This window comes from Erythrolamprus reginae, chromosome 6 (assembly GCF_031021105.1).
Source record: "Erythrolamprus reginae isolate rEryReg1 chromosome 6, rEryReg1.hap1, whole genome shotgun sequence".
Taxonomy (NCBI): domain Eukaryota; kingdom Metazoa; phylum Chordata; class Lepidosauria; order Squamata; family Dipsadidae; genus Erythrolamprus; species Erythrolamprus reginae.
The window spans coordinates 67,138,713-67,156,380 of record NC_091955.1 but is presented as its reverse complement, the minus strand read 5'-3'; the positions used below and the strand labels follow the sequence as shown (position 1 = coordinate 67,156,380).

The 17,668-nt window shown below is 35.8% G+C and overlaps 1 protein-coding gene across 1 annotated transcript in view; it reads right to left on the bottom strand.

Moving 5' to 3' along the window:
- SOX10 (SRY-box transcription factor 10) overlaps positions 1–16,412 on the bottom strand; it is a 35,900-nt gene extending 19,488 nt beyond the window's left edge. The window contains exons 1-2 of the mRNA XM_070754814.1: positions 16,265–16,412; positions 14,930–15,393 (exon numbers count right to left, since the gene is read on the bottom strand). Of these exons, the coding sequence (XP_070610915.1) occupies positions 14,930–15,339 (410 nt within the window). The 5' untranslated portion in view covers positions 15,340–15,393; positions 16,265–16,412. The remainder of the gene's footprint in view (positions 1–14,929; positions 15,394–16,264) is intronic.
- Between the last annotated feature and the right edge of the window lie 1,256 nt (positions 16,413–17,668).

The window sequence follows — 17,668 nt, the reverse complement described above, 5'->3', positions numbered from 1 at the left end:
AAATCATTCCTAACATCAAATTTAAATGGCCACGTGCCAAAAAGATAAAATTATGCTTCTGTAGTCATATAGAGTTCTCTGTAGACAAAGAAAGCAAAGTCTGAAAGTGGAGATTTAGGACAATCTACATTTGTTGATATCACTCTCTTCTTCACAACTACACAAGGGTCAAGAAGTCTGTCTTTTTAATTTTATTTGGTAAGCTTGTCTACCAAGAAGACTAGATCAGTGTTTCTCAACCTTGGCAACTTGAAGATATCTGGACTTCAACTCCCAGAATTCCCCAGCCAGCATTCGCTGGCTGGGGAATTCTGGGAGTTGAAGTCCAAATATCTTCAAGTTGCCAAGGTTGGGAAACACTGGACTAGATGATATCAGAGATGTAATAAACACTGGGGGAAGCGGTGGGTTCCTCTCGGGGTGGGGTACTGCCTGGACGGGTGTGTGTGTGTGTAAAATGCAGTAGGATAGCAAAAATGTAGTTCCACCCCAGAACATCCTATTTGCATGGAAAGATGTTGAAAGAAAATGCAGGGCGTCCTGCAAAAGCCACGCCCACAGTGTGCCAGTAAAATTTTTGGTAGCCCTTCACTGGTTCCTCTTTTCTTCATAGCAGTGTGCATGAGATTTTACTTCCACGCATGCACAGATGCAAAAAATCACCAGAAATTGTGTGTGGGCAAGCACATGCACAGAAGCAAAAAAGCACCAAAATTTAGTATAAAAAACGGTGCCGTGCACTGACCAGAAAAGACAGCATCAGAACCGTGCAATTGTGCAATCGGTAGGCCACTACCAGAGTACCACACTGCGGCGCACTGATAGAACCCACCTCTGCACTGGTGGGCAAAACCTCACCAAGGCAGATGCTGACAGTCCTGGTGAAGGGATATATACTTGTTCCAAAAAGATGGTGGTAATTGAATAAAAGAGCACTTTGTCTACTCAAAAATTCTGGTGTAGTTTCTGCTCTTTGTGTGTATTAACTCAGTTCATTAGACGTTACAATGAATTGTTTGAGAAAATAAATGGAAGTACAGTATTTTAAAAAAATAAAAATTGTTGTCTCATTTACAAAGAAGCGGGACTTATAATCCCCCATATCTTGTTGGATATAGTTCCCATAATCTCTGAACATTAACAATATCAGGCCAGATGGATGGAAGCTGCTTCCCATTACAAGGAAAGATAATTGGTTCTCTCTTTTCAATTTGTTTCAAAACAATTCTAGACATGTATCTGCCCACTCTTCTGCTTAAATACATTACATACACACTTCTATTTGTTCAATGTAATTTGCGTGAATAGTTTGCAAATGTTGGGCCAAACTTTTATAACATATAAAAACTTACATTCCCTAGATGTAGGATAACTTATTCTCAGACAAACAATTTTATCACCGACCAGATTCCACCAGTGACACAATTTTAAAACATTTCCTCTCTTTCTATTCACACAGCACACTGCCACATTTAAAAACATAATTTTATTAGTTTTGGTTTCTCACATTTTTCTCAGTTTTCTACTCCAGCTCTCTTTTCCATTTGCTATTTGTTTACTATTTTTTTTAAATGAGTACAGTTAAATGAATTTTGTTTAATATATTCATTTTTCCAAATTATTGATTTAATGTGCCATTCTTATTAACATATGCATTTTCCTTAATTTTTCCCCAACGTGCACATTAGAATATTCAATACAGAGTGAAGAGTTGCTTTATCAGAAAAGTACCATTCCTGAAGGATAATTTGCAGCTTTGTTTGAGTATTGGTTCAGGAAAAATAATTTAGAAGGTTTTGTGCAAATACAAGCTGGGAAATACACATTTTTCACTTTCTTAGGCTGTCAGACTTTTTTCTAAGAATATTAAAATCAAAACATTGGATGCAATTCACACTCCTCAGTTCACGAATAACAGTGCATGCACTAAGGAAACCAGGAAAAAAAGCATTATCGATATTATTCTTCCACAATTTTCTTGCCATCATTTTATTGATGCCTAGTTTTGATGTGCCAGTATTATTAGATAGATAGTGATAAAGGTAGGGCATATCCTGAGCTATGGCATCCACCTACCGCCAATGTGGGCCATCCATCTCAAGGTGTGCTGATTTCTAATCAGCCTATTGCTCTCCTATATCTCCTATACCTTTCCTCTATTCCTATATCTCTTCTTCTATTCTTTCATTGATATACTGTATTCTATTCCTATATCTTCTTTTCTATTATTTCTTAGATATATTTTACTATGAGTATCTCCTCTATAACCTTCATCATGTATTTTACTATGTGTATATTGATATATACCCACTAAAACCCTCATTGTGTATTGGACAAAATAAATAAATAAATATAAATAAGTATGGCAAACTCTGACTTTCAGTTTAAACACTAAACAATGCACATTAAGGCAACAATCTAACTTCATCTATACATCAATGTGATCTGAGCTGCCTGTAAATTAAACAAGAAAAAAGTCAACAAAGTGGATAGCTCTGTCCACAGCCATTGTTGCAAAAAATAGATTCCATCTAGAAATCATTAGAAAAAGGATTCAGAATAATATTGCCATTTTTTTTCATTATATACATCTATGGCACATCTATGTTTAGAACACTATTTACCAGTACATTTATGGTCGCAGTTGAAAGAAAAATATAATTGCAGAAGTAGTTGAATAGTTGTATAGTTGCAGAATATTGAATAGTAAGGAGATTCTTTAAGAAATCAAAAAAATAGAACATGCAGGATTCTTAATTTAGGAAGAAAGCATCTAAGGAAGGGGTTGGTGGAGTATCAGACTGTTTATGTAGCAGGGCATTAAGAAAGAGGGCTGGGAGATATTTGTTCCTCTTCAAAATGCCTGGCCCAACTTGTGATACACTGAAGTTGGCTGGATTGACATTTGGAAGAGTCAAAAGAAAGCATTTCTTCAACCAGTGCATAATAATCCTAATTTAGTTGTCTTTAAAGGGGGAATGGATACAATCATGGAGGAAGATCAATTAAGGGCTATTAGCAGGGGTGGGCAGCAGGCAGGACCGGGTGGAACACAGTTCCACTGTCGGAAATGAAGCTGCGTGCGCATCTCCAACTGATCGGCAGCAGTCACTTCCTGGATTACCAGGCTCTGCTCAGCTCGTCTATTCTTTTTTCCGCTGCTGCTGCGTCTGCGCTCCTCGCTTTTTTCCTCTTTCCTCCTTCCTGGCCTCAGACGAGCTTCCCTCTCTCCTACCTGGCTCCCCTCCAGCCTCATGTGGCCACTTCCCGCCTGAGGTGCAAGCAAAAGGCATGGGTGGAAGCAGCACTGGCAGCATTTATGCTTCTGGCAGCACCCGTTCGCCTAGCTACCCAGCGTGAGGTGCGCGGGGATGCCCCAGGAAGGAGAGCTCATGAAATGTGAAGCAAATTGTCACCCCAGCGAGCAACACTGTTAAGGTTGTAAGTCGAGGACTTAACAAGCAGTTAAGTTGAATGATGATCGTTCAACTTGAACAACGATCATCATTCAAGCCATTCCCACTGGTCACATGGCCGGCAAGCCACTCCCACCCAGTCACATGAGCATTAAGCCACACCCACAAAATAAGCCACACCCACAGTGTGGCAGTAAAAAATTTGGCTGCCCATTACTGGTTATCAGCCTCGAAAAGTAAGTGTTATCTTTGCATTAGAGGCAGTGTTGCTCAAAAATCAGTTGCAGGCAAACAACAGGAGAAGATAAATCGGTCTCCTGCTTGGGAGCATCCACTTGATGAATGAGAAACAAAATCTTGGTCTAAGATGGGCTTTGGTTTGAGTCCATTCTTATACCTTCATAAATATGCTGATTAGGAATAATGGGGGATTTAGAGGCCAACATATCTGGAGGACATCAAATTGAGAACACTGAGTCATTTGATTAAAAAGATGTACAATCACTTATATACTATGACGCTGTCAAAAACTCACAGGAACATTTTCAACAAACTCGCATACTGGTTTTGGGTCTGTACTCATGGCTGTGTGCACTGCTTAATGTATTTTGCGGTGTTCAGTGCTTAATGATCCTCTTCCTAATGCCTGGATTTGCTCACCAAATACTAAACGTACTGTACGCCAGATAATTTTTATGACAAATTCACCTTCCTTTTCTCATGAAGCAATTAGGCAATCACAAGTCTAAGTATTCTTTTCTTTTTGAAACCACAGTACATTTCCTTTGGATTTATTTTGAGGAACAATTTTTATTCTTGCTGGAATGTGTTATTGGATATCTTGTCCAGTAGAGGGTGCTATAAATAACAGCATCTTAATCTCTACATGCAGCAGCCAGGCCTTACTGATTTTGTTGTTGATTCCCCCCCCCCCCCCAATGGATCAGGCTGGCACAGTTCACAACATGTAGAAGAATCCACACTTACATCTACAATGTGCAAAATGCCTTTTTAATCTGAAAGAATCTCAAGGCTTCCACATCTCATGCATTTTCTGGGCGAGAAAAACCCTGTGCTTCCATCCCTTTCTTGGTGAAACTGGCAGACAATATTTTTTTAGCATTTATTCTTAGGCACTAGATACTATTTCCATAAAGAAAATGTCCTTGAGAAGAACCGACTAACAAATTGTGCAAAAATTCAAAAACCTTCTGTTCTACTCTATCCTCGCTGAAATTGGCAAAACAGATGAAAATTTCATTGTCACTACATTCAACTTTCAAATGATGTAAAAATGCTTAAATTTTAAAAAAAATCCATGCATTTTAGCTTAGTAAGTTTTGTGAACATAGCTAGTTTTGAATATTCAACAAACCGTTTAAAAGCAAACTGGGACTTGAACCTAATGTCTAAGCCTGGTTTGATCAGGATGAGAATTAAAACAACTGAGAATTATCATCTACATCTACATTATCATCTACTGCTAATGATGCAGTAAGCAGAAGAAAAACATGTAAATGAAATTATATCTCAATTTTCATTTTATTATGTAGCAATCATTCAGATAAATCATTCATCTATTATACCCTTTTATTTGAATCCCTTTTTTTGGTCAGCAATTAATTTTTAGAAGAGATTTAGGGATCTGTTCTATAAATTCATAGGAACTGAAAATTCTGTTTTCTTCATCTTAGCGTTGTTAATAATAATAATAATAATAATAATAATAATAATAATGTGGTTCTGAATTGTTAAAGACAACTTTGAAATAAGATATAGGTAATTGAACATTACTAATAGAGGATGCCGGAGAGGGGGGGCATACAAGTCTAATAAATAATAATAATAATAATAATAATAATAATAATTATTATTATTATTATTATTATTATTTATTAGACTTGTATGCCCCCCCTCTCCGGCATCCTCTATTAGTAATGTTCAATTACCTATATCTTATTTCAAAGTTGTTTTTAACAATTCAGAACCACATATATATTTTTTCCAGAGATAATTATAATTCTATATATTCCAGAACTGATCTTCAATATTAAAATCTGCCAATACATGTATTCAACTGATTATTCAACTTTGAACAAAAACAAAATTGAACATGAAAGTATATTAATCTTTAAGATGCTATAAAAGTATTGATTTTGCTGCAATGCATTAACAATTATCCTTCTTCTGGTTAAAAATGGTAATGGCCTCTGCAAAACCAGAAACAACCAGGCAAGTATTCTGGATATGAACCTGTGTATCTAACGAAACCCATGAGCAGTTCAAAGTATCCCCTTGGGTATATCATTACTAATGCTCCTGTACCAGTTTACATGTGCACCCATGTAAAATGCTATCATCTATACTTCCCAACATATACCGATGGCCATGAAAACGATATTCAGATGTTGTGATGTATATACTGTAAGTATGACAATTAGTATAATGCAACCAATGATATTTCTATTACACTCTATGAAAACTAAGATAGGACTTTGAAGAAGCAGGATAGAAAAAAATATCCTTTGGATGTTGGGGTTGGAGAAGATTCTGGGAATACTGTGAACAGTCAAGAAAGCAAACCAACGGATCTTCAAGCAGATCAACCCATAGTTCTCACTTGAAGCAGAAATGGCCAGGATCAATTGTTTTCTACATCAGACACACTAAGTGAAGAACCTATTTCTCTGCTGAAATCTATAATGCTGGGAAAGGTAAAAAGAACGAGAAGAAGTGATGACCAGCAGCAAAATGGAAAGATTCAGTTTGAGTGGTGATGAGTACACCGTTGGAAGACTTGAAGGACGAGGTTAGGAACAGATTGTCTTGGAGAAAAATCTATCTGTGCGGTTGCTAAAAGTTAACACTGACGTGATGGCACATAATCAATCAACATGTGGCAAAAATAAAAATGTACACATGAGGTAAGCACATGCAATTCCTTCATTAAAAGTTAGCACCGTGTAAGAAATTAATTACACATGAGGTCATAAATCCATAGATTGAGAATAAGAACAATCTGGTAGTTGAGAACTATCCCAAATCTCTGTTCAGCTCCGACACTGCATGTAAAAACTATACACTATGAGAGGATACTTTAGTCAAGCTATTCTCAATAAAGTAGGAATATTACAGGCATAAATTGTAGCCTTATTATAACAGCATGGGCTAACACACATGATGTACTAAAAAAATAATAATACAATTTTAAGAAATCTTAGTAAATACAGGTTTTCTCTTCCCATTAAAATATTAATTTTCCTACAAGGGTGCAGGTATTATTTCCACAACGAATAAGGCAGATACCCTGCTGCCTCTATCTCTAAAATAATTCAGAGGAATTTCCAAATGGTAGCAAGATTTCTTATTACAATAGACTGTGGAAGCTATAATATAGGAATTTGGGTGAATAAGTGGGGAGGAATCTTTTGGATATCGCCACTGAAAAAATATTGATAAGAAAACATTTTTTTTAAATGTTTTCTATAGAGTTGATATGTTCTTGATTTCTGGTTGTAGAACAATTATAAATTCAATACAGGAGGCAAAAGGCATGTACTTTAATCTCTAGGGAGTAAAATAATTGCACTTGAGCTATAGCAGATGCTTAGGAGATGTGACAAGAAGTAAGGCATAAATACCATTACGGTTCATGAAGCTAGTAAAGGTGTTACATTTTATATACCTGCAAGTTATATTCTGGACTATAGCTTAAAAAATAAAGAGAACTTCATCAGCGGATTTTCATTCCACGCAGAGGAGGAGATTCTATCTACATCTTTAAAATAATAGTGAAAACGGTGGTTTGTTTTAGTTTCTAGCCAAAGTGTTTTATAAAAGATAAATGTTAATACTGTTTGTTGATCTTTTTAGTAGTGCAGGTATGTTTGTCAGGGCAAGAAAGACTTTGACTTCAATTCCACTTTAGGAATGAATCAAGTTTCTGATTTCTGCTCTGGAATAGTCCAACCCACAAGGTGAGCATAGCATTTAAGAAGACAATGAAAACTATCGCCGAATGCAAGAGTTTTGAAACAGGAAACATCTGGGAGAGGATTTCCGATTTGGGAGCTATTCTATAGTTATAACCAAGATAGCCAAGAAAATATGAATCATATTGACTCTACTAATGGTTTTGATCACTGTTAAATGCAGCATTAATCTAACGTTAACTTTATGGAACTTTTACTCTGCGTTTTATTAGTTTGTAAATCTCTTCTTTTATTTTATGCTTTCTTGGATTGTGCTTTTAAAGATCTATGAAATAAAATTTAATTTGGGATTATGCTATTTATTCTGGTACTATAAATATCAGGAATTGATAGAGCAGGCGACGCATGTATACATGTAAGAAATAAACATATGAACGAAGAGATTGAAATCTTTCTGGCGCTTTCATAAGAAAAGTATTATTTGTCAATAAGATTTCATTAATGCAAGGAAACGGTTTTTGAGCCATTGGCTACATTTGACGTGTGAATAGTGTGCCAAGACTTGCACTCTTGAAAGGACAAAGGGTCAGGAAAAAAGCCTAAATGTGATTAAATTGACATGAATTAATTAAATAAAATTCATGTCCATTCTATGTTTAATAATTCACCTTTTCTTTTTTATTAAAAAGTACAACGCAAGGACAATTTCTGCAGAATTTTGGAGGCTGTTTCAAATATGGGGCAAATAATGCAGTTTAATTTATCATAGGAAAAAAACGAAAGCTCTTTTTTTGTTTTGTTTTTACCATAAATTAGCCTTCTGTAGCCCGATACCTTCTGGAGATATTGGACTCTATCACCATCATTCTATTCCATGGAATGGGAGTTGTAGTCCGACATACCTGGAGGACATCTGGTGGCCAAAAGGTATTCTATAGACTTGTTCTTGTTATTGTCCCTTTCCAAGTTTAAGCGACTCAATCAATACAATCACTGAGGCATCAATCCATTGAAAAGTATTTATTGCGTTGCCCCTTGATTGCAATGGATGCAGTGGTATGTGAGAATACCCCTGGGAGATGGAGGGAAAAGATACCACCTGGAGATTGCAGCTGCATAATGGGCAGAGAAAGAAATGCAGAAAAGAACATCCCTAGTTTATCGGACACTAAAAGAAACGGCAAAAAGTTTCTACTATCAGACTTGCACGATTCTCTTACAATTAAAGCCTTACAATTAGAGTAGAATTAGGTCATCTGGACGGTTTTCTGTCTAATCTGTTTGGGAAGGCAGACATGGGGTTTCTACAGTTCAGAATTCAAAAAAATAAAAAAAAAATAAAATTAAAATTGAATAAATAAGTAAATAATTCCCATAGAACATGGTCACGAGATTTGGGAGACATCCTCTGTGTGTCTGGGATCAGAAAAGAAAATGACTTTGGTTCCGAACTTAACATTTTAATGGCTGAAATTCTGCTGCATGTGAGCTTTATACCGAAAACATGAAGTAAAATTGTTTTTTTTTTAAAAAAGAAATATGTATTTATTTTGGATTATGTAGTTAAGATAATATTTATTTAAAGAATATTTAGGGTGATTTTAAAATGTTGTCAGCAAGATATATAAAAGAAAAAAGAGAGAGAAATGTCGTGTAAGAGAAGAGCGACACAAGGAAGTTTTTGTTAACAAAAGCAAACAAGACAAAGCAAATAGAGACATAAATCAGGATTATTAAGAAAGCAGCCATTTTGATTTGTTCCTTAGATTTGTTGTGACTGCTTTCCTAAAACTAGAACTAACCAAGCAGGACCACAGCAGGCGGCAATAAATGTAATGGAATAGTAAGGCAAATATATATATATATATATATATATATATATATATATATATATATATATATATATATATATATTGTTTTCGTAAATTTTCACGGGTATATGTATGTAGATTGTTCTGAGTTCGGGTTTTGCCCTGTGTAATGTTTTGCATGTCTATGCGACGTTTCGGTGAAATCACATTCACCATCATCAGGCTGGAGTTCCAATCTTTGTGTTTTTGCAAATGAATATTAGCAACTGACATTTCTTCTTAGCATGTAGTGTGGGGGTGGAGATTTGCTTTGAATGTAGCAAATAGATTGGGTGACTATGCTTCCGTGATCTGATTGGTTGGTGTAATCATGGTTATAGAAGGAATGGCATGAAGATTATGAAGTGTTTTGTTTAAGTCTGATTTCCAAATATAAAATTCTAAAATCATAATAATTAAAGGATTGACATATTGATTATAATGAGGTGTTTATTTTGTTTAAGGCTGGTTTCCAAATCTCTGGCAGGCGCGAGGTATCATCCCTTTTATTTAAACAAAAAGATCTTTTTTCAATTTCAATAGCTTCTAGAGAGATTCTTTTATATAAATTCTCTGTTTTGTGGAGTAATTTAGTTTTTTAGTTTTTTTTTTTTTTTGACTTTGAAAAAACTTTGAAAAAACTTTGAAAAAACTTTGAAAAAACTAAATTACTCCACAAAACAGAGAATTTATATAAAAGAATCTCTCTAGAAGCTATTGAAATTGAAAAAAGATCTTTTTGTTTAAATAAAAGGGATGATACCTCGCGCCTGCCAGAGATTTGGAAACCAGCCTTAAACAAAATAAACACCTCATTATAATCAATATGTCAATCCTTTAATTATTATGATTTTAGAATTTTATATTTGGAAATCAGACTTAAACAAAACACTTCATAATCTTCATGCCATTCCTTCTATAACCATGATTACACCAACCAATCAGATCACGGAAGCATAGTCACCCAATCTATTTGCTACATTCAAAGCAAATCTCCACCCCCACACTACATGCTAAGAAGAAATGTCAGTTGCTAATATTCATTTGCAAAAACACAAAGATTGGAACTCCAGCCTGATGATGGTGAATGTGATTTCACCGAAACGTCGCATAGACATGCAAAACATTACACAGGGCAAAACCCGAACTCAGAACAATCTACATATATATATATATATATATATATATATATATCTCACATGTTTTTTTGCTGAATTTGAAAATTGAGACTAGGATAGATCTATTTCGGCCTTATTTTGGCCTCATCAGCTAGCCATACCCTCACTGGGACTTGAACCTGCAACCTTTGCCTTGTAAGGCAGAGAATTAACCTCTAGGCTACAGTATCCAATCCCTTCACACACACACACATATGTATATATGTTTGTAAGGGTGTGGCTAGCTGATGAGGCCAGAACAAGGCTGAAATGGTGCCATCCTAGTCTGCCTTCATTTTAAAGTTCAGCAAAAAAACATGTGATATATATATCTATATTTCAGCAAAAACATGTGAGATATATATCTATATATATCTGTACCACATGTTTTTGCTGAATTTTTAAAATTAAGGGCGACTAGGATAGTACTATTTCGGCCTTGTGACATTCCTTCAATATACCTGGGTGATCCGACAAATACACACACACACACACACACACACACACACACACACACATATGATCAAGAGTTGTGCCTGAAACAAGAGATATAGACTACTATATAATATTTTTTTAAAAGTCATAGATATTCTATGGAGCTCTTCATAATACAGATCTTAATTTGCAGGCCCATGATAATAATAATAGCAGCTAATTATAACTGTATGTTGATTGTGTGATACTCTAAGGGCGTTTGATATAGAAGCAGATTCTGTTGAATTCAGCATGCATCATTATTTTTATGTGTTTAAGAGTACAGCCTCTCGTTTTTAAATCTATACAGGCAAAAACATAGTAAGAGTAAGTGCAGCATCAAATTTATGAAATTGAAAATGTAAAAATATGGCCGTCATTCTATATCCTCTTTTACAGGCCAGACATTTTCAAAGGCTAATGGATGCAATCTAGCATCATCAATGAGCTTGAAGTTGACTTTAAAATAAGTTAAGAATTTGGTATATCCCCTCTATGCCCAAAGAAGAGAAGCACTTCAAAATGCACCATTTTTATTTGATTTGCCCTTGCAGGAGTCACAATATTTAATACGGTTGAGTCTTAATACTATTGCAATAGTTCAATAATTATTGTATCCAATCATCAGAGAAAAAATAGAAAGAAAAGTCTTATAATGATTCCTGATTTGATCTAATAACATAGAAGACGGGGAAGATACTTATAGATACCACTCCCTGCCGCTCATTGCCAATATGAGCGACCGTGATTTAGCATTTGCAGTATGTATTTCTCACTGATCTTAATGCAATTAAATAAAGACATTGGTTGCCTTATTGGTTTATATCTCAACACTGTCCATATTTACTAATTTATAATTAACTTATGAGTATTCACAGAAATAAATTTGTAGCTGGTCAAAGAACAACTCAACACAAATAATTGTTTATAAGGATCAAGAAAATTAATATGCATTAAAATTTCTTCAACTAAATAAATAAATGTTATGTTAAACAAACATTTATTTAATATATAAATACGTAAGTAGAGATAATTTTTAATTGAATGGGTTGGTTTCCCAGAGTTAAAACTATCTGGCTGTCAGAACTACTGGTATGTTAATCTGGTTTCAACTCCAAATATTAGTAGCAGCAGCAATAGCAGCATTATCAGTAACAGTAGATTTAGTAGTCTATGCAATAATGAATGCTAACAGACTCCTGTGAAATAGCGATGTCTTCATAATCCTAAGAAGCCAGAGTTTATCAAAGAAGTTCATCATGAACTCCTTACAAAAATGCTTCTGTAGGATATTTCGGGGAGAAATGAGATATGAGCAGTATATCTTAGAAATCTTATTTGTGATCTACCATTTATTTATTTATTTTATTTATTTATTAGATTTGTATGCCACCCCTCTCCGAAGACTTGGGGCGGCTCACAACAATAATAAAAACAATATTCTAGTGAAAACAAATCTAATATTAAAAAGCACATAAAAACCATGTTCCTTTATATTCATTTATTTTTTTAAAGAAGCCCATTTGCTTCAGTTTATCAAAAGAAGTAGGACCGGATTTTGATAAAGCATCCAGAATCAACAAATTAGTCCATCAAATATTTTGTGAATGGTCTCCAGCACCAAAGAGATGAACTAAAATACTGGAAAGAATAGGTTTCACAGAGATTCTGCAATTTAATATGACTTGCATTCAATATCTCTGTTTTACATCTACCTAATCCAGAAAGATAGTTACTTTAAAATCACATAGCTAAAGAATTAAGACCCAAATCTTTAATATTAATGGAGTCTTAATGGAGTATGTCTTAATGGAGTATGTATCAAACAATGTTGAGGAGGCAACTAAATTTAAAAAAGCAAGTTATATCACTAGCCCAGCTCAGTTGCTTTATTAGCTAGTGGCTCTTCAAAGTTTAAACATTTTCAATCCTACTTGAGAAGAACATAGAAAGTTCAGAATGCAATGTGTACTATTATACACTATTGAACTCTAGTCAATCATTTGCCTTTTAGCTGAAGTCAGTTACAAATGTGCCAGAAAAAAAGTGGAATTCTTAACCCAACATCACATGGGTACTGTGTTGCTCCCCATAACCAAATTGCTTAGCAAAATGAATCACATGAACTAAGCCTTATTTAGATCATTTAAAGGAATGATAGTCGGGTGGGATGGGACAAAGTTTTGAAAGTAAACTGTGTGACTAGATCCTGGAATTTTGAGTCCCTTGTGGTTTATATTTCCTTGTCTGAAGGAATCACGTAATATGATGAAAATTATATATTTCATTTTGTTTTGCTCCAAAGCTATTTTCTAATATTCCACCATCTGAATAAAAGTTGATGTTTTTAACCTCATTTCTGAGGATCATATTTGAAATGATATAATTAATTTAACCTTTATTAAATTAAAGTGATGTTTAATTGCTTCAAATGTGTTACAATTAATTCAAAAGAATATCCCACAGCAACAGACTCCAATTTTAAGGTTTACTTGGATGATCAATCAAAAAGCAAGTCAACCTCATCTGAGAATTTGAGGCTTTGCACGAAATTCCTGCATATCCAAAATTCTAAAGTTGTAAAACAACATGACAGGAAGAGAGGAAAATTTTATACTTTCCCCTAATCATCTTTTTAAATGTTTGATTAGACTTCAGTTTATGTCAGCTTATACTTTCCCCACACAATCAACTAACTTCTAAAGCTGCATGCTAAAAATAACCGTTTTAATTATACAAATAAATCTTTATGATATAGCATCAGGTTATCTGACATGAATATTAAACTATCAAAGGCTTTTCCATGCTTTACTTCCATCCACTTAATTTCAGATCCATTGTGTGTCCTCTTACAAGCTATTATTATGGCACATCTACTTTGAGATATATCTGTTTTAAATCAATGGTACCTTGGGCACTCTCCAATGGATACCCTTGACATCCTCATAATTGTATTCTAATAGGTTCTTCTAGATGTGATAATTGATTGCATCCCCCCTCCCCAGAGAGCAATCTAATGTGATCTGAATGCTGGGAAAACATAGTGCCTCTGAAATGTACGGTAAGTGCTTCCTCAAATCTAGGTCCATGTAACCGAAGAGCAAGGACAATGCAACAATCTCTACTGTTGGTTGGTGCTGGCTAAGTATGGAGTAGTATAGTTCTATAAACATAATTTTCTTCCTCAGTTTGATCACCAAAGGTTACAAATGCCCACAAGTATTATCTATTTATAAAGGAGGAGTGTGGCTAATTAGCAACACAGAGGATCCTATCTTTAATTTTAAATTCCTCACCTCTCCACTAATTCTTCCCCCACCCAAAGCTTGTCACTAATCTTATACCAAATCCCATTATAATATCACTTTCAGACAACTACATGCATAATTTGTCCCTGTGATAAAAAATGGAATGGTTTCTAATAAGAACAAACTGCTTCTTTCATTGTACCTGCATCTTACTACATCATTAGTAATCATTTTGTTCTTTCTCCCCAATAGAAGCATTTGTTTTCCCTCATGGGGGAAGAAAAAAGAATTGTTTTAAAATGTCTCTTTTCCAACATCGTTGGATTCCTGAAAACCATTGTTCCAGCGTTAAATTCTCCCCAGGAGAACAAAGACCCTTGGTTTGACAAGGAAGCAAAGGTTTAAACTTGCCTACTCCACTTGGGTGCCCTCCAAGTGCCTCCAAATGTAATTTCCATCATTCCCTGCCAGCATGTCAAATGCTTTGGATTAGAAGATGATCAAAGTTTTAGACTGAAGGGACACAACTGATCTAAAGAAGGGGCAGAGTACATAGCATCTGAAATAAAAACTCACGGGCCGAAGACTGAATGGCCAGGTCAACTGGACCTCATGGCAGAGAATGGACAAGATCAAAATAGGAGCTAAATTTTACATTGATAGCACTCTAGATGTTTCATTCCATTGGCTGTCTGCTTATTCTTCGACACTCCCTGTCTTTATGCGAAAAATTGTAAAGACACATCCATTAAATCTATACTTGCTGAGCTTCTCTCACTCTCCGTTGGGCCTCTAGTTGACCTTGCCTTCTGTGGCTTCTTTACCCGCCCCCCACTCCCCAATTGTTCTTACCTCCAGAGCTTCCCAAGCGTCTTACTAAGTTCTGCGTTGTGAAGGTGAGGATACTGATCAGCCAGCTTCCTGCGGGCCGCTTGGGCCCACACCATGAAGGCGTTCATAGGCCGCTTGACGTGGGGTTTGCTCTTGCTGCTTCCATTGACACGCACAGGCATGGGCACTAAGGTCCAATCATAACCACTCAATACCTGGCTCACTGCCTCCCGTATGCACACTGGAAACTTATCATCATCTGCCTCTGTGTCTTGTTGTTCTTTCTTCACTTTCCCCATCTCACCACTGCCGGAGTTGGTCAGATGGGAGTTGGTGTCTGACGCCATGGAAGGTCCTGGGGAGAGGCAGTGATGGTCTTCAGAACCCACAGGACTCATTTCTACTTCAGAAAGGTCTTGATCATCTGTCATTGTTTCCTCTTGATTTTACCCCTCAAAAATGAAGTCGTCAAGCTGGAACTTCCACTTTAAAAAAAATAGATGTGAATATTAAAGTCAAAAGTGTTCAAACTTCCTGAACAATCCAACAAACAGCCACTAGCCATTATAGAAACCAACCAGGGTTATATTTTATCACTTGCAAAATAAATGATTTTCTAAAAGGTCCAAATTATTTGATGCTTCCAGTTCTTGTTGGGAAAGTTCTAATATGGAAACCCAATTTTTGAACACATGAGCCTAAAATAAAAATCAGGGGTGGTCTTAGAGGGATAATAATTTTTTTAAAAAATCTCCATGTTCTAATTTGTCCTTCAACATTCCAAATATGGCTCCTAATATAAGCTTCTTTTGAGGCTGGAGTGAAGAATATTGGCAGCGGAGGAGAAATAGGTAGTTTTAGTATTAAAGGATCATAACGTGAACGCCTTGTGATTGTGTAAGACGTACATTTCAAAATGCGTCTTTTTACATTGTGCCCCTTTGAAGGCAACAGGTAAAATAAAGCACAGAAGGGATATAAATATTTTGTCTTTAGGTTTTTGTTCTGTTTCACTTACAATCTGATTAAAATGAGGGGGGTGGAAACCTTTTAGGAAATTTCTAAGCTGTTCGCTCTAGTTCGTCATTACTTCTACCACCACAAAGTTTCTGCGAGATATTATCCAACCATAGAGAAACAGTAAAGTTGACACAAACACCTTAAATGAAATTAACCAAACTAAAATTTGGCTTCCGGTGATATGTTTACAATAGTTTGAACAGAATAGTAGTAACTTTGATCTGCTAAAGTAATAGGTGAAATGAAAGCTGTCAGTTAGTTAAAAAGAAGGGAGAGAGAGAAAAAGAGAAAAAAAGGAGAAAAAGCAAGTTACCAAGTACAGGTAAGGAAACTTACATCAGCCGGTCTCTCTGGCAAATTCTGAGTTAGCTGTAATTTGTGTCCCACTAGCCTCTGTGTTCTCTCTGTGTCTGTTCTCCTTTCACGAGGCTGGTAGCTTTCAAGAGCTGTGTGCTGGGAGAACTATCAGAAGTGCCATTCCTGGAGGGAGGCTTGTTGCTCCTAATACCCTGCATGAATGTCTCTGTGACTGGCTCGTTGCTTAACACTGGGGGAGGGAAAGTCAAAGGGTGGAGCTAAGAGCTCTCTATGGCCCAAATACATCCATTGTATGCAGACAGGAGACGTTCGGCATCCCCATCAACTACATTTCAACCCCTGTCTCAAATTAACACTTTTCTATCATATGGCCTATTTAGAAGGTGGCTATGGTCAACTTTTATTTCATCTGTTCAGGCGTTTAGCATCAGGCTTTCTTTTCTTCCTCCCCAAATACACTTTTTCAAACCATCTTTTGTTTGAAGAAGGACCACGTTAAGGACCACTTTGTTATATCATTCCTCTACAGAATGAACAAACTTTGTGTGTCATTCCCTGTGATGGCTACACCAGCATTTTTATTTTTATTTATTTCTATATGTACACATCCTTATATCAGTGTGTGAATAATAGTCTACTGAAAGATATTTTCCATGTATGTGAAATTATATGGATGAAGCTTACTGATCTGATGTTGGGCAGGTCTCCAATGCTTGAGAATTCTCCTACAAAAAGAGTTCAGAACATTCTGGAAAATAAGAACAATCTAGAAAGACTTGTAATTGGATTACCTGTTGCCAGTTGCAGTTCGGCCTGTACTTCTCAATCCTCTCAACTTTAAGATACATGGACATCAAGTTCCAGAATCCCCCAGTCTGCATATTGAAGGAAGTTGCAGTCAATACCTCTTAAAATTGCCAAAGTTGAGACATACTGAGGTTGATTGTACTTCTCTTGTAGACTCCATTCTTGGAAGATGCTGAGGGCAAGGAATTGGTCGATTGATTAAGAGTTTCTCCCAAACAAGATGATTTGGGACAATTCTGAAAGTGTTTTGTGGGAGAACAGTTATGTAGTTTATTGTTGTCATTCAACCTGTAGTAGGAATTTCTGTCTGTAATAGAAACATAGAAACATAGAAGACTGACAGCAGAAAAAGACCTCATGGTCCATCTAGTCTGCCCTTATACTATTTCCTGTATTTTATCTTACAATGGATATATGTTTATCCCAGGCATGTTTAAATTCAGTTACTGTGGATTTACCAACCACGTCTGCTGGAAGTTTGTTCCAAGGATATACTACTCTTTCAGTGAAATAATATTTTCTCACGTTGCTTTTGATCTTTCCCCCAACTAACTATAGATTGTGTCCCCTTTCTTCTTGTGTTCACTTTCCTATTAAAAACACTTCCCTCCTGAA